Source organism: Drosophila santomea, chromosome 2R (assembly GCF_016746245.2).
Source record: "Drosophila santomea strain STO CAGO 1482 chromosome 2R, Prin_Dsan_1.1, whole genome shotgun sequence".
Classification (NCBI taxonomy): Eukaryota; Metazoa; Arthropoda; class Insecta; order Diptera; family Drosophilidae; genus Drosophila; species Drosophila santomea.
This window is the reverse complement of record NC_053017.2, coordinates 17,863,730-17,885,292: the sequence shown is the minus strand read 5'-3', so window position 1 is coordinate 17,885,292 and position 21,563 is coordinate 17,863,730. Positions and strand designations below refer to the sequence as shown.

The 21,563-nt window shown below is 43.7% G+C and overlaps 6 protein-coding genes across 10 annotated transcripts; 2 read left to right on the top strand and 4 right to left on the bottom strand.

Moving 5' to 3' along the window:
• Positions 1-11: 11 nt before the first annotated feature.
• Positions 12-2,999, bottom strand: LOC120445110 (uncharacterized abhydrolase domain-containing protein DDB_G0269086). Of its 2 annotated transcripts, none has more exons than XM_039625256.2 (3): positions 2,913-2,999; positions 661-2,288; positions 12-601 (listed from the first exon to the last, which is right to left on the bottom strand). In XM_039625256.2, the coding sequence occupies exons 2-3, from the start codon at positions 2,270-2,272 to the stop codon at positions 183-185; spliced, it is 2,031 nt and encodes a 676-aa protein (XP_039481190.1). In that variant the 5' UTR covers positions 2,273-2,288; positions 2,913-2,999; the 3' UTR covers positions 12-182. The 2 variants fall into 2 exon arrangements, with proteins under 2 accessions (XP_039481190.1, XP_039481189.1); XM_039625255.2 differs by lacking the exon at positions 2,913-2,999 and adding an exon at positions 2,597-2,759 and having other exon boundaries at positions 13-601.
• A 264-nt stretch (positions 3,000-3,263) lies between these two features.
• Positions 3,264-3,811, top strand: LOC120446504. The gene is made up of 2 exons (XM_039627511.2): positions 3,264-3,456; positions 3,537-3,811. The coding sequence occupies exons 1-2, from the start codon at positions 3,328-3,330 to the stop codon at positions 3,747-3,749; spliced, it is 342 nt and encodes a 113-aa protein (XP_039483445.1). The 5' UTR covers positions 3,264-3,327; the 3' UTR covers positions 3,750-3,811.
• Positions 3,805-4,589, bottom strand: LOC120446503 (trafficking protein particle complex subunit 5). Its single transcript, XM_039627510.1, has 3 exons — positions 4,352-4,589; positions 3,986-4,295; positions 3,805-3,920 (listed from the first exon to the last, which is right to left on the bottom strand). Exons 1-3 carry the CDS (start codon positions 4,525-4,527, stop codon positions 3,822-3,824), a joined length of 585 nt encoding a protein of 194 aa, XP_039483444.1. The 5' UTR covers positions 4,528-4,589; the 3' UTR covers positions 3,805-3,821.
• A 144-nt stretch (positions 4,590-4,733) lies between these two features.
• Positions 4,734-6,989, bottom strand: LOC120447084 (kelch-like protein 40b). 2 transcript variants are annotated; one of them, XM_039628483.1, is made up of 3 exons: positions 6,251-6,989; positions 5,442-6,192; positions 4,734-5,389 (listed from the first exon to the last, which is right to left on the bottom strand). In XM_039628483.1, the coding sequence occupies exons 1-3, from the start codon at positions 6,331-6,333 to the stop codon at positions 4,886-4,888; spliced, it is 1,338 nt and encodes a 445-aa protein (XP_039484417.1). In that variant the 5' UTR covers positions 6,334-6,989; the 3' UTR covers positions 4,734-4,885. The 2 variants fall into 2 exon arrangements, with proteins under 2 accessions (XP_039484417.1, XP_039484418.1); XM_039628484.2 differs by having other exon boundaries at positions 5,179-5,376.
• An 883-nt stretch (positions 6,990-7,872) lies between these two features.
• LOC120447085 (sprouty-related, EVH1 domain-containing protein 1) lies at positions 7,873-15,918 on the bottom strand. 2 transcript variants are annotated; one of them, XM_039628485.2, is made up of 6 exons: positions 15,769-15,918; positions 14,462-14,826; positions 10,701-10,878; positions 10,469-10,637; positions 9,568-9,723; positions 7,873-9,506 (listed from the first exon to the last, which is right to left on the bottom strand). In XM_039628485.2, exons 2-6 carry the CDS (start codon positions 14,479-14,481, stop codon positions 8,752-8,754), a joined length of 1,278 nt encoding a protein of 425 aa, XP_039484419.1. In that variant the 5' UTR covers positions 14,482-14,826; positions 15,769-15,918; the 3' UTR covers positions 7,873-8,751. The 2 variants fall into 2 exon arrangements, with proteins under 2 accessions (XP_039484419.1, XP_039484420.1); XM_039628486.2 differs by having other exon boundaries at positions 9,568-9,657.
• Positions 15,919-18,515: 2,597 nt separating this feature from the next.
• LOC120447086 lies at positions 18,516-20,718 on the top strand. 2 transcript variants are annotated; one of them, XM_039628488.2, is made up of 3 exons: positions 19,000-19,137; positions 19,343-19,712; positions 19,892-20,718. In XM_039628488.2, the coding sequence occupies exons 2-3, from the start codon at positions 19,472-19,474 to the stop codon at positions 20,497-20,499; spliced, it is 849 nt and encodes a 282-aa protein (XP_039484422.1). In that variant the 5' UTR covers positions 19,000-19,137; positions 19,343-19,471; the 3' UTR covers positions 20,500-20,718. The 2 variants fall into 2 exon arrangements, with proteins under 2 accessions (XP_039484421.1, XP_039484422.1); XM_039628487.2 differs by lacking the exons at positions 19,000-19,137; positions 19,343-19,712 and adding an exon at positions 18,516-18,908.
• The last annotated feature ends 845 nt before the right edge of the window (positions 20,719-21,563 follow it).

Sequence of the window (21,563 nt, the reverse complement as noted above, 5' to 3'; positions counted from 1 at the left end):
TATTGCTTATTGTTCAAGGTAGTAACTATGAAATTAGCTCTAAAATGTGCGACTTGTTAATTTTTTATTGTTAGGATACTTTATTAGAGTATACTTAAGTAAAGACCAGAATATCATTTCTTTGAGATCACTGAAAGGTGTTGCTAATATCAATCACTTATAACGACCAGTTCCGTTTCGGTTCAGACCTCTTTTTCCTGCTTGGGAGTGACCAACTGGACGTCGTTGTCCACCGGCTTGGTGGCCACACTGGCTACCAGTCCTACTCCTGACCCGGCCACCGCCACGCCACTGTTGCTACTTGAAGTGGTAATGACTTTGGGCAGCGAGTTGGATGTTAGGATGTGCGGCATGGTTACGGTGCCATTGCCCATTGGTAGAGCGGTTGTGAAGAGCAGTTTGGGCGGCTGCAGACGTTGAGCATTGGAGCATGGCGAGGCGGCAGGTGCCGGCTGTATGAGACTTGGCAACAGGTTAAGCAGGCGTTCGCCCATTGACTTCTCCCAGTCCAGACGCTCGCGTTCCAGGGATAATCGATTGTGCTGGATCTCGTTGGCTTCGTTTTGGGAATTCAGCAGCTGACGAAGTAGAATTCTCATTGCTAAAAATGAAATTCATTTTAGTACAATGTAGACAGGATGATAGTAACTTAATACCCACTTGTCATGTGTCTCTTCGTTTGCAGATCCTCCCTAGCTTTCTCGTGAACGCGGCGACTCTCCTCCTTCTCCAGCTGAATGTGCTGCTGATGCTGCTCCTGCTGGAGACTCTGTTGCAGTTTCTGCTGCTGAACAGCGGCCTGAGCCTGAGCTTGGGCAGTGGACAAGGGCAAGGAGGCGGTCGATTTACCCACTGCAGCAGCCGCTGCCGCCGCCTTGGCCTGCTCCGCATTGACCAGCACAAACTTGACTCCTCCGGGGGCTGTGGCCACCAAACCGGCGTTGCTAGGCTGTGCCGGTGCTGCTGCCGATCCGCTAATCATCAGTCGAGCTCCCTGATTGATGGCACTCTGCAGCAGCTGAATTTGGGGCGCAGCTCCCTTGGCTCCGTTTGCCATGGGACTTGGTCCCGCGGCAGCCGGCAGCTTTGATTGCATCAGGAAATTCGTTGGCACCAACGAGATCTTACCGCTCTGAAGTTTGCTCGGTGTGGTCGTTGAACTTTGCGTGTTCGAGCTTATGCTAGCCGTGGTGGTGGTAATGCTGGCCGGAATAATAACATTGGCCCCGGTGAAAGGAAGCAGATTCGACGGTTTGTTTCGCTGTAACATGTCAGCCAAAGTGGATGTAGTATTGGAACTTGATGACTTCTCAGTTGGCGGATCATCCGCGGCATCCACATCGATGGGTTCTTCCTTGGGCTGCGGCAGTAGCATGCAGTCATCGTCCTCCTCCGGTTCGGGCTCTACTGTGGAAGTTGCTGGAGCCGTTTCAACTTCCTGGGCTGGCTCGCTTTTGATGCAGGGCGACTTCAGAGCCTCTCCAATATCAACCTCCACGTCAGCCGACACCTTGCGACGCTTTGAGAACGATTCCTCGTTCATATCGGTGTCGGCTTCTAGGCAGCCAGCTTCCAGTTCCTTCCTGCTGCCGGTCTCCTTGTTTTTGCTGACCAGGGCGGAGAGCAGCATGTCATCTTCCTCGTTGTCACTTTCGGATAACTCTTCTCCGTTCTCCAGCCGGCGCTTGCGACGTTCGGCATGCTCCTCCAGGGCCTGCTCCAGTTGGTATTTGAGCGATGGAGCAGGCACCTCATTGGGTCGCACGCTAAAAATTGGTCTGGTCATAATGGCATCCATCTCGGCAAAGTGTTTCCAACTGGGCTCCGAATCGGTGGACTGACCACCGCACTCCTTGTCCTTCTTCAAGCGATTGTAGAAGCACTTAAGGTTCTTAATGCGTGTGGTAATCTCCTCCGGCGAACGATGGTAGCCGTACTCCTGCATCTTGGCGGCAAGCTGACAGATCACGGCGTGCTTTTTGTGCGTGGTGATTAGGGTTCTCTGCAGCTTAGGATCGCCCCACAACTGGATGAGCAGTTTGGTTTCATCGGTGTCGAAGTTGGGATTGCGTCCCACGAAGCTATGTTTCTTGGAGGAGCTCTGGCACGGATTTAGGGCACCATTTCCTGGATTGCTTGTCGTACTGACGGGATTCGCTGTGGATGCTGTCCCGTTGCTCACCGCCTGAGCCGGAGTTGGTGGCACCGGATAGGTGGCCGCCGCTGCCTCCGAGCGGCGCTTCTTGATCCTGGCACTGGACTTTAGGCTCATGGCTGCTGCACTGCGTCTGGAAAACGAGCAGGTAGACAGGTGAAAATCAATATAGGCCAGAAAATGGAAATCCGGGAGCCGCTGCCTCCGTCTGCAGGCGAGTGAAAAATGAGCCAGGCGAACGGCGCAATCGCGGGCAACCGAATTGCCCGAAATCCACCCCTAAACATCGGATATACCCCCGCCGCTCGGGAAAATCGGTGGCTAAGCCAAGTGCATTTCCCACCCAACTAAGTAGTAGCATGCGCGTTGGCTCACAACAGCTCTCTCGCTCTCTCTCGTCCTTAGGAGGCATGCGCCAAGGGGGAGTTATTGATTACTAACCCCCTGCGTTTAGAGGTTTTTCCAACAGGCACCAGGAAAAGTCCTTGATATTCTTATTTGCCATTTAACTGGTTAACGGGAATCGACTGCTTTCTACAAAAAAAAAACCGGCTAGAGATGGGAATCTGGCGAATAAGGACGCCAATTAGGATGCGGACACGAGATCTGCGCATCACACTTTGTAGGACATGCGCAGTGAGAGCGAGCGAGAGAACGAGTTAAACCGTGGCTGGGGTGGAAAGTGCTCGCTGCAACGAAGCAGCAGACTTTGCGAGAACCCAATGAGAGTATATAAATATAACACTAGAAAACTTTCTGTGTAAGGATAATGCGCTCAAAATCCTTAAATAGCCCCCAGAGAGCATTGCTAGGGAGCGACAGATTTAAACTTTTTAATCGGCACAACATATATCGATAATTCAAAAGACAATAGTAGAAATTAGAATTTGAACTAAGGACTGCCAACCGAATTGTATGTTTTTTAGCAAATGTTTTGGTATCTTTAATGTAAACGATTTAGATTAAAGCACAATTAATTTGCACTTTAAAAAACATTTTAATTAAGTCAGTACGCCAGTAAGCCAAAAATATATATCTATAAAAATAAAATATTGTATTAAGGAAGTTGGTATATTTTACAGTTAGTTGCTTGGTATTTTTAGATTTTCTGGAGACGTTCACACCTGTCAGCTGTTGCTAAAAATTTGGTTTGCAATACAAAACTAAAAAAAATGGTTTTGTCCGCAGAGGAGCAGGAGTTCATCAAGCGCAAGCATGAAGCGACGCTAAAGGTCCGCCAGGAGTTCCTCAAGCAGAGCTCGAATCCCTACCGCCATGCCACCGGCGAGGGCGGCACCGTGGTAAGTGGGAGCACCAATCCTTGGCTTGGTTATGTCATCACGTTGTGGAATAAATGCTATTAAATCGCTTTACATTGCAGTTCGATGCGGGATTGGCCCGTTTCCAGGCGATGCGCGTCTCCAACTATGAACACTTCAAGCCCACTGGCAAATCCTTCCGCACGGGCCTGTTCGCCGTCGTCCTGCCGATTGCCCTCTACGCCTGGGCTCTGAAGGCGGAGCGCGATGGACGCGAGGAGAAGTACAGGACTGGCCAGGTGGCCTACAAGGATCGCCAGTTCAAGTTCATCTAAGCCATACATTCAGCAATTGATCTTCGATTCGTATAGTGGAATTAAAACAAAACCGTAATGAAGCTATGCCATTTATTTCTCCTCCATCTGCTTGTCGCGGGCGATGACAAAGTCCTCGAACTTCACCATATACGTGGTGCCCTTGTGCCAGTGGGCGGTAACTTTGCAGGGCTGTGAAGTACAAATTAAAATTGTATAAATTATTATTATTGAAATGGAGTCTACAGGAAACCTACAAATCCGCAATTCGTGAGCACAGCTTCCACAATGCCTGCCGTGAAATTAGCGCAGTTGAGAGAGCCCTTATCCTTTGGCACACTTATGAAAGTGTTGACCAGAGGTTCCTTTTCAATGATGTAGTATGTCCTTTCATCGTCGTTGGCATGTTCCAGCTTTTCCGCCTCCTTGCCAAATAGATTTTTCCACACTGTAGTCTTAACAAAGAGCAGCATTTGGGTTAATTTCGTTTCCCTCTTAGAGCTGCGCTCCCTCACGAAATACAGATCGATTATCCGTGTGCCCACATCTTGACCCAAGTCATGGAGTCTGAAAATTACTTTAGATTTAACGGAATAATCCCAAAAACATACAGCAACTCCCACCTTGTTTGCAATTCTGGCACAGTAAACACTCTACTCTGCGAGTACTGAACGATTTCGCTGAATAGCAACGCCACAATGCTCTGGGATACCTCCGTTTTGCCCTTGGATAGGGGTCTGTCCAGGATGTTGCTCCGCGGACGCATTGAGGATATTTTTAGGGCCTCTAGTTTTTCCATTTTTCTGATAAATATATCTAATTATTTTCCAAAACAAAGCCAAGTGTGCACGTCGCTTTTTGTGCCCGAAATGCCAAAAAGCGTTATTGAAGTGGTCACACTTAAATACGCGAAAAAAATCAAAAATAATTATTATTTATATTTATTAATTTATATATTTACATAATAAAAATATATAATGTATATATATTTTTAAATATGCTTGGATAACACAATAAATGAGAGCTTTGCTTATGGTTTCACTAATAGCAAACGAATAAAGTGCGCTTTGTATAACAGAAAAGTGTGCTAAGTTGTTATACTAGCACAAACTCAAGCCCGCGAACTTGAAACAGCCGTTACTTTTTAAATGGAATTCTTATTCGGCGACAAATTCGCTTGATTTTGTCTTCTTTAAACTGCAACAATCAGTCTTATTACTCGGGTCCTGCCTTTCGACCTTGGACCAGTGATCTTTGGAGCTCTGTTGTATTTGCGAAAGATAATCCTCAAAGTGTTTGAAGCGAATTTCCCGGGTATTGGGGCAGCCCGCATCGTGATAATAGGTGCACAAGCTATCGCAAATCCAGTTGCGCTGTCTCGAATCATTAGCATTCTCCTCATTCAGTACATTGCCCTCCAAAGCAGTCATTTTCTCTTCGTACATTCGCGACGTTATTTTCGAAATGGATTCGTTGATCTGGTGCTCCACCTTCGGTTGGGAAATGAGCTCTATCACCAACGGGTGATCCTCTTCCCGCCGCACATACAGAAGATACCACAATGGCATCAGGCTGAATCGAATACAGGACACTAGACTCAGCAGACGCCCTTTTCTTTGTCTCCAATTGTGACCCAGCCAGCGAACAGCTATAAAAAGAATCTAAAAAGAACCTAAATAATGCAATAATCATAATTATTATGTTAAACACCACCTCAATCTCGGTGTTCACACAGACTTGATCGGAATCGAGCAGGAAGATCAGGTGGGAGAAGGACAGGTCCAGGAAATCCTTGGTGGCCACAAAGGTGAGCAGAAACTTGCGGATCCTAGTCAGCATCACATTGCAGACCACATCCATGGCGGGATTGTCCTTCGTCTCCACATATAGGACGCAAGCCGTATCCTCGTTAAAGCACTCCTCATCATCGAAATATTTCCAGCAATGCGCTTGCAGCTCATTGATCCTCAAGTAAGTGGCGGCCACAAAGACTTCCACGATATGGGGCAGCTCCAGGACGGGATCATCGCTGAGCATCCACTTGTAGATGAGCATGAAGGCCTTCTGGGAGACGATATTCTCGGGCAGGGTGACAAGCAGCGGAATATTCTCCAGATCGCTGAAGAAGCGCGAGTACACCTGTAGCACGATGAAGTGGCAATTGAAGTACATCTGGTTAATTTCAATATGCACAGTGGTCTTCAGATGCGACTCGAACATATAGCGTAGCACTGAAGCCAAGTGATCCTTGGAAGGCTGCTCCAATTGCAGCCAGCCGTCGGCATCCTCGAAATTATGGCCGAACTCGAAGAGGGATCGATTGAGAGAGGTGGACTCCTCGACACCATTCTTAGAAATCTTCCTGAACACTCTGTCCACTGCGAGATCCTCCGTCTTCGATACCAGCCGCGCAACCGACTTGATTTCGTCACTTGTGGATGACTTCTGGGCATTGAACTTGGGACTGAAAACAGGAGGAATCAAGGGTGTTAAGGATTAGAGTTTAAGTAGTATTAACTCACTTGGTAAATAAAACGCTGCAGGTGAGTTCCTGCCTTTCGCATTTGTGGCCGTTGGGCAGCTTTTGCCTCATTAACTCCTCCATTTCGAAATTGTGTGTTCTGAATTACTATTTCTTACTGCAAGGCTACTGAATTTTCAAATGTTTAAGAAAATCACACACATGACTTTCACATTGTTTATTAAATTGTGTTTTATTGTTGGTATTCTTTTGTTCACATTTTCAAATACATTTATATGAATAAATATATCATTTATATTACTATTTTCTTTATCCATTTCTGCAATGACACTTTTCTTTTCAATTTAATATGGGTATATGCGGCTATTTTAACCATTTTGCTGATTTCGATGTGAAACAATAAAGGAGAGAACAAAAATAATTGCAAAAGGTGACATTTTATTGTAGCTAAAGTAATAATTCCGCCTTTTGATCTAGTTTTATTGTGTGTTCGAGGACGATTGTAATAATAGTTAGCTATTTTCCGTTGAGTAAGCGTGTAAATTAGAGAGTAATATAAAACGTAATTGTAAATTATAGATACATATTTAACATTTTGTACTTCTTGTTGTTGAGTGTTTTGTTTCCGTTTGATCCGTTCTCGGTTCATCTTGCCATGTTTTTCAATTCAAAAAATTCCATTCCATTCCATTGATGTCCGTTTTCAGATCTTGGCTTGTGTTTTCTGAGGTTTGTATCAATGTGTTTGCTGAATTTTGCACATTTAATAACAATTGCCGTATTTAGTTAATTTTTACAATAATAATGTTGCTTTTTAATGTGTTTTTTTGCACAACCTTTGCTTATTTTTAATAAATATGCATTTTGTTTTAGTTTTCGTGTGAATTTCTTTCTTTCATGGGTTTTCTCACTGACTTAGTACAACAATAATTATATAGTAAGAAATAAATTAATGTTTTTTATTATTTTTATATATATATATATAGCTGCATATATGAGTTTGTTGACTTTTTGAAAACACTTAAATTGTTTTGTTTTTTTTTTACCCCTTTGCTCAAATGCCTCTTCTTTCGGCCATTTTATAAACAGCCCAAAGTGTTTAGCATTTAAATCAAAATTACAAATTGCTTCGCATTCTAGAATTATTTAGTTGCAAAAGATTTCCAATCGAGCAATGCTGCGGTCTTTGTTTGTCCAACGGCTCTCTAATTCTAATTGGTTTCTCATTCTATTTCTACGCTTGAACAAAGGATTGGGAAAACAAACGTTTCGAGTTCGTGGCAAAAGGAATATTTTGAATCTTCATGAGCCCTAAGAAGAGACAAAAACATCCTTTTTATAAGGCAACCAAATGGATACATAGTTTTGAACTAAATCTCGCTTAAGTAACAATTGCCGAGCATAGCGAACGCACAAAACTTGAGCATTGCCGCGGACTCTTTTGCTAGAGGAGTCGAATACAATTTGTAATTCTTCTTCAGGTTTTGAGAAGAACGGCTTGACAGCTGTGTCGTCGCCAAATTCTTCTGCCTAGTTGCGTGTGTCGAGTTAATTATTCATTTGCGCATCAGGTTGCCGTTTGTTTGAACTTTTCGTGTGAGTTTTGAGCGCGTGACATTGATTAACAAATTGGAATCGCGCAGAGAAAATCGCATTTAAATATATTTAGTTCTCGTTTCGCCTTTGCCTCGGCCTTTTAATACTGTTCTCCAATTTCGAATTGTAAACAAGCAAGTGTAAAATAGCAAAAAACCCTAAACAACTAAAACTAAAACAATCATTGTATATTTTGATTTAAAAAAAAAAGTTTTTCGGTTACGAATAAAAACAAATAGCCCGTTTTTACAAAACTATAATTAAGCGAGAGCACTAAACATAAGTCACAATATTAAAAGTATATTAAAATTAGATACATAATCCTTCCTGCTCTTTTGTATATACAATTAATTATGGCAATTCAAATGGAGTATACCGAAATGATACTAAAATCGAACCAGAGACCCATTTCGGCAAACTGATTTCCAAGCTGAATTGGCTTTTACATTTTCTTCTTTCACCTGATTTTAAAAAGCTGTGCTTTTTGATCTACGCGATTTCATCTCAACAGTATGAAAACATCGTTTCCTTGTAATTTATCGGAAAAACATTTCCTTGTCTTCTTTCAGATATCTTTAAGATTTCTTAGATCTGGTGAAAATAATCAGTACTTCTTGGTAATCAGTTTGCCAAAACGGGTCCTCAGGCTGTCATGGATAAAGCCTAGAACAGCAAGCGTCCGTAATCGTTCTGAGGTGCCTTCCTGCCAGTTGATTGCATTAAATACGGAGGAGTCTGGTGCTGGGGAGCACCCAAGCTGTGCGACAGCTCCCAGTTGTAAAAATGACGCTGCGATTGGGACTGCGACTGCTGCGACTGCTTTTGCTTGGCGCCCCACGGACGCTTGGCGCTGTTCATAATGCTCTGCTCGGAGTGGTGGTAGTGGAATTCGCTTCTGGGCCTGGGGTCATCATCGTGCTGTCCTTGCAAGCGGGCCTCCAAATGTCAGACATGCGGCTTGTGCTGCCCGCCGCAGAGGCCGCAGTGGATGCCGGCCAAGTGGCAGGCGCGGAGCGGCGGATAGCACCACAGGCAGGGCACGAACAACGAGAGGATCGCCAGGCCCAACCAGCGCTTGCTGCAGCCGGCCTCGCTGCCGCTGCAGTCGCACGGATGCTGGGCCGTCTCGCCCTCGGCGTCGCTCATGCAGTGGTAGATCATGCAACGGGCACAGCCCATACCGGAGATGCACTCGTATCCGCTGCGAAAGGGATCCGGGGCATATTCGCAGGCGCCCCGTCGATTGAAGTCCTCGCTGTACAGCTCGTGGCAGTAGCGGCATCGCAGGCGCGTCTCCTTCTTCAGGATGTCGGATACGTTTGGCTTGTGCAGTGGCTTTCCCGATCCCCCATCGCGACAGGCCATTCCTCCACCCGCCGTCTGAGCCGCCGCCATCGCTTGCGCCGCCTCCAGAGCGTTGCGCTTCTTCAGCGCACTGATCGACTCCCTTCGCGCATTGAGCACCTGCGCCCCCACAGGCTGATCCACCACTGGATAGTTGTAGTCGTGGTGCACCGCCGTCAGCGTCACGTACGAGTAGTTCTCACTGGCCGCAATTTGACCGGCGGTCGCCGGCGATGGAGCTGCAGATGCGGGCGGTGCGTCTGGCGGCGACGTGGTGGCCGATGTTTTGTCCGTGGATATGTAGTGAATGGGCGGCGGAGGCAGCTTCTCCGAGTCGGAGTTGTTGCTGACGCTCTCTGCAAGGTAAGCGATTATAGATGTCTTTCACTTCTTTATACCTCATTTAGCAAGACTTACTGTGACTTTTCTCGCTGCCCTCGGGGCTTGAATGGATCTTTTGTAAACTCTCGCTTTCCACAGGTAAGTCCAGGGTCATGAATACATCATCTTCGCCAACCGAATCATATTTGGTTAGCGGTGGGCATATTATCGTTGGATTCGATTTGGCCAGTCCTAGATAATGTAAATGTTTGTGTATTAGTCATCAGAAATTTGGAATTATATACAAGCAAACAGCAAAGTTTTTAGCAAGCCGCAAAGCAGAGAACAGTTTAAAGATGTTTAGAAAGAAGAGATATATTTTGACGAGCGTAAAATCAGAATACAGCTAAGTGTAAGCAAGGAAATCGAAAAGAACTCATTGAAACGTGGTGACCTACAAGTGTGGACTAGACTATACTATAGTATTTCACATATATGTGCTGAGAATTTTGAAGTGATCGAGCGCAATGTTCCTCTTCAAAGCAAACAGCACACGCAAACTAATTAGAGGTACGGCCTCATTTAACACTTACCAATTTGATTGAAATTATAGATTTAACCAAACAATTGATTTGTTGATTTTTAAAACAATTTGCAATATTCCAATGTGATTGTGTGTGGTGATTTTTGATATTTGGGTTCGTTTTTCGTTTGGTATTGTGGCAAAAGTAGAGCATAAGACATACAAAAAGTTAAATATATTAGTAAACGAAAGCAATACTAAGTCAGAGGCTTGGCAGAACCGGAAGAATGAAAGGCAAGTGGCTTTGGCATGAGTAGGTAAGCAGTAGGAATCAAAAGGCAACTAAAGCGGGCTGACAGAAAGCAGAGAGAGAGAGAGATAGAGACGGGATGTGCAAGCCGGTCATGCAACTAGTTGGTATATTAGGTAATTAGGTAGTTGGGATCAGCCATGAGGATTCGGGCAGGAGTTTACCATCGATCAGCTCGTTGTAGGCGCGCAGGACGCCCTTGTCAAAGGCACGCGCATCGGCGGCCGTTTGAAATGTGAGTCCATTCCGCTGCTTCCCTGCGCGCCAATGATGAAATGTGGGCATTACTTTGTAATACTTCAGATCACGATTGATCACACAGCTCAAGATGACCTGCCGGAAGTAAATCATTTATCAAATATACATCATAGTCTAGTGTGAATGCTTTGTACTCACGCTCTGATCGGATATCCTCTGCCCGTAGATGATGTAGTCATGACCCGATGCCAATGGGGATAGCCTAGCCCGCTTCCGGATCGAAACGTTGGCCAGGCCACCCCCGGCCAGCGGAAGCCAGCCCTCGGTGCTCTCGTCTCTGGTCATTACCTGTGCGCGTACTGTTACTAAGAAGTCGCTGTAAAATGGCAAAAGGTGTATTTTGCATTAGTTAAATTGGGATAACTATTTTCACCTAATGGGAACAGTTTCAAATGTATTCTAATCTATATGAGGTAATGATGTAGACCATGATGTCAATATCGCTTTTTCCTTATGACCTTATCACGCTACTTAAATAACTTAATTATAGTTTACACTCTATAAAATCGGTGGCAATCCCACCTGCTTATCTTGCGTTTGGGACCAAGTTTGGTGTAGGAAACCGTAGCCATGCTGGACGCACCAATGATTTAAAACGAATGAGAGGCAACGAGGTACCAGGGCTGCCTCTATATCCTCGACAGGATAACCCACAAGTGTCGCTAATTTGGCTAATTCAATTTTTCGGCACCGTCGAGGAAGCCATAGCAAGGATACTAGTAGCACCTGCCATCAACAATAATTGATTCATTGAAGCGAAAGTAAAAGGCCAATGAAAACTAAAAATATATGGAAGTCCTTCGCTTTAAAAATATAAAAACCAAGCCAGAAAATTGAAAATAGAAGTGTGCAAAAAAAGATATAATAAATATACATATGTATATATTCATCTAATCTTATTTTGAAATGAGGACAATCATAGTTAATTTTCCAAATGAATAGTATTATGAGAGGGTTTTTAAGCAATGTGGAATCTGTATGTAGCATTTTGTGAAACTTGGGGTTGCCAAATGATATACGGTTTCATTCTTGAAAATGAAGCCGCAACTTCAGAGCTAAGGACTTTCCTCGCCTTATGAATGGGGAGCATAAAATGGAGTTGTTGACGACCTGCGCACAAGTTTCGCATAAATTGAATGTGCTTGAATAGGGACAGAGTTCCCGGGCAAATAAAAGGGAGTTACTCAATGAAAAAAGCTCCGAAAAGGGAGTTCAAACTCCACTGGGCCAACGGGGTGTATATGGGTGTGCGTATGTGTGTGTGCTTAAGGGGAGGGGTTTACGTGCATGTGAGTGCACCGGTGTGCGTGTTATATGTACACATGCTTGTCCTAGTTTCGCTGGATTTTACAGAATGAATATTTTTGTCGCGACGTCACCGGGCTTTTGAGAAGCCAGGACATGTCAAGGACTGGTCCCGCCATGGATTTCATTCAGCTACGTCAGCTCCGTCAAGGATTTTGCGAGCCAACGTGAATGAAATGCGAAAGGAAGCCAACGGAACTATCCAGGGTCAGAGCATAATAATAGCGCATAACGGGTTTTCATTGAGCAAGAGAGACGTTGCCAAGCTAACGGTTCACTCCATTAGAGTTGCCACCCAGTTACTCTAGAGTCTGCGGCCGAGGGTGTAGTCGATGTGAAGTTAAATGATATATATGTAGATATACTACCAACTCCGCCAAACATAAAACATACACACTTTTATATATTTGTGGAAAGCTAGAAGAGCCTGCCCCAAGCCAAAACTAAAAGTCTATCAATATTTGGAAGCTCTCACTTCCAGCCACAGCGCATGCGTGGGAAAGATACCGTTACAGACGTTGTGAGAGATGAAGAGAGAGCTCCAATTATCTTTCCTAATGTGTGTGCGTGTGGGAGTTGTCGCCCATAAATGATCTGGGTCCGGGCTAAGTCCAACCAAAATAACCAATTTCCCGACTTTAAAACACCTTATAGTTATGTAGAAAAAACTTTCGAGTTATTTGCTATGCCCCAAACATTGTTGCCAAGTGAATGCTTTTGATACTCCCCCACACACAAAAGCACACTCTAACACCCACACGCGCACACACACGGGGGCTGCAGCAGGAAAAGATGAATGAACGCTCTGCGTGTGCGTGTACGTCTATGGCTGTGTTCGTGCACACCCACACGAAGAGACGGAGAGGCGACGCCACAGTACAACAAGAAATAAAAAGTTTCAGCAGAGGCACTCTTAAAGTAGGCGAATAGTTTTGATAGTCCCACTGTCTAACACACACACAAATACACTCCAACAAATGTCGTGCTCGTTACCACACGCTTACCGTTACATTACTCACATGCCAATCAATTTACAATGCAAAATTGAAATCGAATGTTGTTTCCGCTGCAGCAAGAAACGCAGCAAACAGGGTGACTTTTTTTTTTACGATAATAATGGGGAATTATTTTTGGTGTTGCCTTTATAACTTGAAATTAGTTACTGAATTCCATTAGCATTCATACTAAAGTGCAAGTAAAACGCACACGAAACATATATTACAAAATATAGTTGCCTACTTTATGGCGGCCTTCTGATTTTGACTCCGAGTTTTCAGGATCTGGACAGCAAGGATTATAATTTGTAAATTGAGTGAAATACACAGACCACTTAAAATGTATGCAAGCCGACAAGATTTATCAAAAGAAAGTTATTTTAAAAACTCAAAGCTCAGCTTATTCAGAGCAATTAAGAGCGCTGATATCAATGATATCTCCGCTAGTTTTCCCACATAGCTAAAGTTGTGGGCACCCTCTTAGCGACTTTGTGTGGGGGCATGCCGCGTATCAATTCATTATGAGGACGGAATAAAGAGCAAGACATGAATGAAACTATTGGAACCTTGAGTGCCTCGCTATTTTGTTCTTGTTGCGCAGGCTGGCGTTTGCTGAAAGAAATAAACGAAACGAACCGCGGACGAAACAAACAGCAACCAGCAAACGGACAAACACAAAATGACATCATTTTGGAATAGAATTTAAAGAGCGCCAGTGGCGCGAGACAATAATACGTGAGTAGTCGAGTCGTAACAACGACAATTATTGGGCCCACAGGCGAATGGAAAAAGAAACCACACATGGGGGCGTTCCATTTCATTCATTAAAAGTGTCGACAGACAATGCGGAGACTTCAATTCGGCCAGACAAATGACTCACGCTTCCTTCATTCATTCGTACTGCTGGCTGGCTGGCTTTTGGCTGTCCATTGAGGAAAAGTTAAAAGCGCTTCGCAAATTGAAATTGAAATTGACTTCCAACAATCGGCTTTCAATTGATGGCAATTAATCGAGGCACGCCAACTAATTGCAACACATGAAATGCGCAAAAGAGCCAGAAATGAGTGCAGGCAAAAAGATGTGCAAGTGGCGCTTTTCGTCACTACCTAAGCTGTCTTAATTAAAGCCATTCAGAGCTAAGGAATGTCCACAAGATTGTCTAAAGGTCATAGAAAGCATTAAAGCGTTGTCCTAAACTATTTTCTGTTTTATATATTTACAAAAACATTAACTACAATACAAGATTTCAGCAGACTTCAGTTATTTAAACATTATGCTTGATGACTATGAAAGCAAATTTCAAAATTTCGCAATTTGTGTTATCAAGTGTTTGTCATATATCCGGGATATGACGTTAGGCTCGTCCTAAAAACACGGCAATCTGTTATGTGTCAGAATTTTGTTTTTTAGTTAGCTTGTTGTTCTCAGCTCTGATTACAAGCTTTTAAATTCCTAGATATAACTACTTTACTACTGTAGATCGTAATTGATGCTGGTTTCAGGTCAGATGATAAAGAAATGAAGGAAATTTAAAAAGTAAGTCTACAGATCTATGAGTCTATATATTCGAAAGTGGGGAAACCTAGGGGGGAAACTCACCTTTCATGTCCTTCTGTCATGGTTCGTTATCAGAAAGATTCTAATATAGCAGCGTGTAGTGTCGGTGTTGTTGTTGTTGGTGGCGAAATACACCATGATTAAAGCATAAAGACATTCAGAGCTGCTGCTGCACAAACGTTTCCAACGAAAGAAGTGTAATCGGGCGACAACAACAACACCAGAAGATAGTTGCAATTCTGAGGCGATCCAATCCCAAGTTGTTGTTTTTGCTGTTGTTATCCGACTTGCAATATCTCGGCGATCTCCAGTACTCTTCTTCTATTCTTATCTCTGCTTTCCTTGCTTTTTGGCACAATTTTGGGGGGCGGGGCTTTGCAAAGAGTTGGGGGGGTTCTATTCATTCACTAAAATTGAAGGTGGGCGAAGGTGAATAATTAATTTCGGGTTTCGCGTTTAATAAATCGAGAATCACTTTTACTTTTCCCCAAATACACAAACACGGCTCTTTTCATGTGGGCGTGTAGACAAACACAGTGGAAAACTTCGCGCACACACACAAACGCGTACACATACACGGATTTTTCCAAGCAACAAAAGATGTAACAGATGAAAATTGAGAGAAGGAGAGGCTCAACTCCGTATTCTCAAAGCGTTTGAAACACTAACTTTTCGGAAATGTAAACTTTATCGCTCTTTTTTGTTATTTATTAAGCTGTATTAAACAACCATTTGCTGCGACCACTGTTTTTTTATTAACATAAAATTTGCAAAAGCGAAAATTCATTCATACATTTTCCACCAACGAATCAATCTCTCTCGCTCTCCCACTCTCCGTCTGTCTCTCCCTCTCTGTCTCGCACGCTCTCTGCAGCTTGCGCAGAAAGTTTTTTGGGCGATTTCTCCATGTGTGTATATGCTGCTCTGCTTGCTGTTGCTGCCTTTACATATTTCATATTTACATACGCCTATACATACTGCACCACAGCTATATCTTTTCACCAATTTTCTCAGCCGATATGTTTAATTGCTAACCGCAGCGGTTTTTCAACCATATTTTCTTCTTATTGTTCTCGATTTTCATTTTCACTTAGCTTACGTATGTATGCATGTGTGTAAATTGGAGTACTAGTTCTTCAGTAACAGTAAAAAAGAGAGGGAGAGCATAAAGAGAGTACTAGATAAGCTCATTTTTCATTATTTCGCATTTAAAATGTGTGACTCTGCCTTTTAATTCATTTATTTAACAACGCGCACACACATACACACACACACACACAGCAGGAGTAGACGCAACAAAATGAAGCATTTTGTTGTATTAATTTTACACTGCTTTTAATGACATTTACTTGTGCTGCTTGTGCGCAAATTTTTTTGCGATTATTTGTGCTTTTTCCGATTGGGCGTTTTTAACAATTAAGCAGATATTTTCACAACAATTGACATTTCCAAAAACAAACGACGGCGACGGCGAAAAAATTAGGAGACAGTGTGACCGTGGATAAATCCGATAAATATACTCTGTGTGCCAGCTCTCAAACTTCTTTAAAAATACCAGGGTACATACATACATAAATGCATTTGTAGTATTTTAATGCCGAAAAGTTCCAAAAACTAAATGAAAATAACGTGTTTAAGTAAAAGTATCCTGAGCTTTAAGTTGTTTAGAAATGTATGTATAAATTAGTTGTAATATATTTCAACATCCCGAAAATACAACGTAACGAAGATATGAACAAATCGATTTGCAACTCTGGGGCTTCAATTTATAGCGGAGTTTTAAAAACGAGAATATTGACGAAATGTTTAATAGTATAGTTTCATTTATTTAAGAATTCCATAATTTAGCATTTATTTTGTATCTACTCTTTCATACATTTTAGATCATGAATACTTTATATATAATATTCTATAATTTTGATTATAGAACGTTGAGTTGAATCAACAACTATTTCGTATGTTACAGCTACGGGTTTATGCATTCTCCCATATTTGTTTTAAGAAACATCATTCGATGCAGTTCGTCAACTCCGCAGGCAGGATCATTAACCAGGCCTCTGGTCTGTGAAAGAACCAACGTGGATGGTGCCGTGCTAGCGGGAATCGACAGGATCTGGCAGCTGGTCCTGTATAGCAGCGGGTACTGGTCCCGATTGGAGTGCCACCATTCGAGCACGTCGAACCCATCATTATAGGCCATCTGTATGGCTTGGTATCCTTGAATTTCTTTGACAATCTTATCCTCCTGGCTGTCAATGGCGACAAAGTCCGAGAAGAGATCGTCGTCCGGTTCGATGTCCCGCGCATTTAGCATCTCGCCCTCGCCTTGAATAAGGATTTGCTCTACTTTTTCCTGGCGCTGCGACAAGCAGTAGCGCTTCATGAACTGATGACAGCACTCGACGGTCTCATCACGCTCCTCCTGACTGAATTGCAGCAGTCTGTTTGTGGGCGGAAACAGAAAGTGTGCCATCATGTGATACTTGGTGATGTGGGGCATCACCATCCAGTCTATGTTGTCTATCAACGACCTCTTGAGATCCATTTCCATTGCATGGCTGGATTCTCCGCCGCAGTATTTTCGCAGGCGGTGTATGTGGGGTATGACTAGGTGCAGGGTTGGATGCGTTCCGCTTTCCAGCATCTGGCAGGACTTTTCAAAGTGCCCCAAAAGATTATTGATGGCCACCAGGCCGCTAAATTGGCAGCCCTCAATTAACTTTTCGTCCTCGTTTGCAATAATACTCCAGTTGATCTCCAGGGACTTTAATGTTTGAAAGATTTTAACCAGACCCGTCGTCGTGGGAGTGGGCAGCACACCCAGGATAACTAATTCCTTGGCCTTCCTCAATAAACTGCTTAGCTCGCAGACTTCATTGAACGCCTTCTCCACCACTCTATCGAGCAGGGAACTGATGCAAAACAAGGTCTTTCGATTCTCGTATACTGCTTTAAAGCTTGTCCGCTCGTCGTACACGAAAATTGGATCGTCGTCGATTAGATCACATAACAAAACCTGAAGCATTCCCTCAATCAGTTTAAGGACGTAGTTGTCTGAAGTTTTCAAAGTATATAAACATTATAAAAGACAAATGCTTGGTGAAGGCTATAACACTAACCTGTGGATGACTTGTTTCTAGGTACATTGGTGAGGCCCATCAATTGGGTGCACTTGCGGCCCTCCAGCACGTAGTGCGCGGTGCTGGAAAGGAAAAAACTGTCGGCACTGCCGTGTTTTTCCTCGGCGATCGCAATACTATAACCATTTATGCGGATGCGGGACATCTCGGAGCGTGCCTGCTTAAATTTCTGTTCATATAAGCTCTCGAGGCTCAAGGCGACGACTCCGGGCTCAGGCAACAGATCCTCGATGCAGACATTGCGTCCGTATTCGGAGCCGACTTCCAAAAGAATGGAGACTAGTTTCTGGAGCCCCGAATCTTTGACAATGCTGAACGGACGGCAGTTGGTTACGCACCACTCCATCACCGCCTGGGTTACCTTATCGGTAGCCTTGTCCGCACTGGAGCCGTCTGAATTCCGATGGGAATCCTCTTCATCCTCGCAGCCACTGCCCAGAGGGTCGTCTGTTTTTGGACTTAGGGATTTGGTCCTGTAGCACTTGTGCCGCTCCATGTGGGAAGTGCATCCATGGTATGTCACCAAGCTGTTGCACATCCGACACATCGCAATCGTCGGTATGGCGTTTCCGGCTTGGTCCTCGATCCTGGAGAACACATTCCAGACTTTGCCGCGACTGCGCTTCTTGCTGAATTGCAGAACTCCGGAGTGCAGCTGGGCCTTGATATAGTCCTGACTGTAGGAAGCTATCGAAACTTTACCCATTTTATGAGATTCGAAACATTTATTTACAATGGTCAGCTCAATTGAGTTTATCGATAGACTGTTTACCATAGGTAATCGGAAACGCTGGGCAAAAAGCAATTTTAGGCTTTAAGGTTAAAGAATGTGTAAAATAAAAGTGTAAGAAACCAATTAAATTCAAAAGACTTTTTTAACCTTGCCAACTTCTAACATATAAGGTTTTTTTAAATATAATCGGTGACTATTTCACGCCACCTTGAACTTTTCGCACCGTGCGTGTGCGCGTTTGCCAACACTGTTTTGTGCGTGACTGAATTTTCGTGAGTTTGTATTTGTGTAGATTTTATAATTTGGGTTTGTTTTTCTTTTTGGCAAGCCGAATTAGCAGCAAATCACACTACTGATCGATCCGCTACGATGCACGTTGAAAAGAAATCGGAGCTGCGTAGCCTACTAAAATCAGGGGACAAGCGCTGCAAGCTCGTAGAGCCCCGGAATACAAAGAGCTGCGTCTGGAGGTTTTTCAATCTCGTCCAGTGCGACGACCACATAGAGCCGTACGCCTGCTGCAAAACCTGCGGCGATCTGTTATCCTACAGCGGAAAAACCGGAACCGGATCCCTGCTCCGTCACCGATGTCTCCACTCCAGCAGCAGCAGTAACGGTAAGTTCGGGATCCGAAATCTCACGCACGCCCTTCGCAATCGAAATCCACTGCCACGCGTGCTCCGTGCCGTAGAAACCGAGCACGGATCAGTGCCCGATGCCATCGCGATAAATCCACGGGTCATCGGTACAGGCTCCTCCATTTGGGCGCGGGAAAAGTAGAAAATATAGTTATACCAAGGCAGTAAACCCCCGGCATAAAAAACTATCCAAGTAGTGCAAGATAGGTACAGAATTTTCCCCAATGAGTGGTTTTGCTTCTAAAAAATCAGAAAACCTATAGTACATGATCAAAAATGCTAATAAAAAATTCGATTAAAATTTGTATTATTTGGTAACTATTTTGCGCTGTTGAAAAATATGAAAACATTCTTTTATTTTGGTTTTTCACCTTTTCTTTTGCGTTGCCTTTGTTTTTACTCCTGCATGCAGGCGTTTTGCAACACTGCAACAGCGAGCACTTGACAACACTGGCGACAGCAACGCTAATATCGCAAAAAAATAATTTTGTGGAGAAAAATCACTTTTGACGTAATAAATACCTAAAGAAAAGCATTCAAAATGCCCAAGGGTCGCGTAAGCAATGTGTGGCAGCACTACGATATTAACGAGGAGTGCGAAAACTTTGCGATATGCCGTTACTGCGGCAACAATATATCGCGTGGTGGCATGGCAAGCAATTTGAAGGGCAACAATACGACCAATTTGTGGACGCATCTGCGACACAAGCACAGGGACGAGGTCCTGGTCAGTCCGGTGCAGCAGCGTCCACAGGCCCGCATGATCCCGATCATCAAGAAAGGTAATCCCAGCGAGTCCAACTGCCCACAAAGCTCTTATGGCGGGCTATCGACCCCTGGGGTCGGCGGGAAACTATCGCGGCGCCCATCTCTGGGTTGTGATATTTTTGTTATTATCCGGCAGCTGTACCAATATGTATCGTATTGACCATCGCTCCCATCCTTTGCATTGCATTTGCAGACAAAACCGTGCGGATTACCAAGGCCAAGACGCTGAGGGAGCCGCTGCGTGTGGCCAAGCCGAAGATCGATTCCAACGTCGCCAGTTATCTGGGCGAGGCGGGTGCTCTGCCGCAAAAGTGGGAGGAGTACGAGCAGAACGATGAGATCAGCGAGGACATCAAGGACATCATATACAGTGAGGATCCACTGTGCTACAGCCCCATACACGTGATGGAGGACGAGGGGCTTGACCAGCCCGAGAAGCAAGTGACCGTGCTTACGCATTCGACTTCATCAGCCGGTGGAAGCAGCAGGCCAAGCGCTGTGGGCTCGGGGGTACAAGCCACTGTGGTGGCCTCCACGTCCTCCAGCAACAACTCGGCCAAGCAGCTGAAGAACAACTTGGAGACGTCCATCGACCGGCTGACCACCGTCAGCGAACAGCTCAGCTACATCATTCAACAGAATCACGAGGAGCACACCAAGGACGACGACTACTATTTTGCTCTAAGCTTGGTGCCCGTGATGCGCCACCTTTCGCTCAGTCGGAAGATGTACGTGCGGTCAAAGATCCAGGAGATACTGTTCAAGGAGAGTGAGGACTCGCTGCCCGCCAAGGATGAGTAGGCGCTCCATTATATACATTAACCCAGAGGAATAAGAAGACGAGGAACGAAATAAAAACAACTGGGCATCTCTGCGTGTTGTAAACTAGGTTAATAATTATACATATGTTATGTAATCATTCTTTTATTAAGTGCAAATACTTTGATTATTCAATTATATTTCCCATTTAACTTTTATTTAAAACTCAAAACGAAATAAAGCATTACGAAATAAGAAAAACGGCGTTTTCATGGCGTATTACGTTTATTTTAAATAAATTTTATTTAAATAACTTGTTAAGATTTACAAAACAGAGAGCGTTGCTAGATTGTTATTATAAATTATTGTATTGTAATTTACAAATCGATTTTGCGGCTAAGTTCTGCTGTTTATGCGATTCTTATAGATATGCTTGTATTGGCTGCTCCCCAATTGCGAAGCCAACCATTCGTTTTTTTTTTCTTTGTTGTCAATATTTTGTAGATCTAGGAGTGCATGCGTACATTATCATACAATACGAATACAAATTACAGTAAAACTCCTACAAATCGAGCAATAAACAATAAACTTAAGCCTACATATGTATATATATATAGTATATGCACCCCCAGATATCATTTCCCGGTGTATGCTAGGCTTAGATTCTAGTCAACAAATCGGTAGTTTATCAAACACTGACTTGAATAGCGAAATGTATGAATGTATGTCTAATGATGATTTGGTGTTGATTTTGATAGAGTGAATTTCGAATTGTGGATATGATGGGCATTATACAAATATGTTTGAGTAGTGATGTGTTTGGGTTCGCTTTAGGTGGATATTAGGACTAAGTGCACGATATGTTTGCCAAAAGTTTGGTATAAATTTGTTGTAATATTACGCTTAGATATGCTGCAAATCTGGCTTGTATATCTATGTAGGTATATAACATTTTGATTTCGGTTCTCTCGACTGGCAGAGTGTATTTTTTTTCAATATTTTCGATATTAATCCAAGAAAGTATCGTATACAAGCATTTAGTTATGTCCAAAAGTTCATTCAAATTGTATCTGTTTTGGTATATCTTGATTCGTATTAGAATTGAT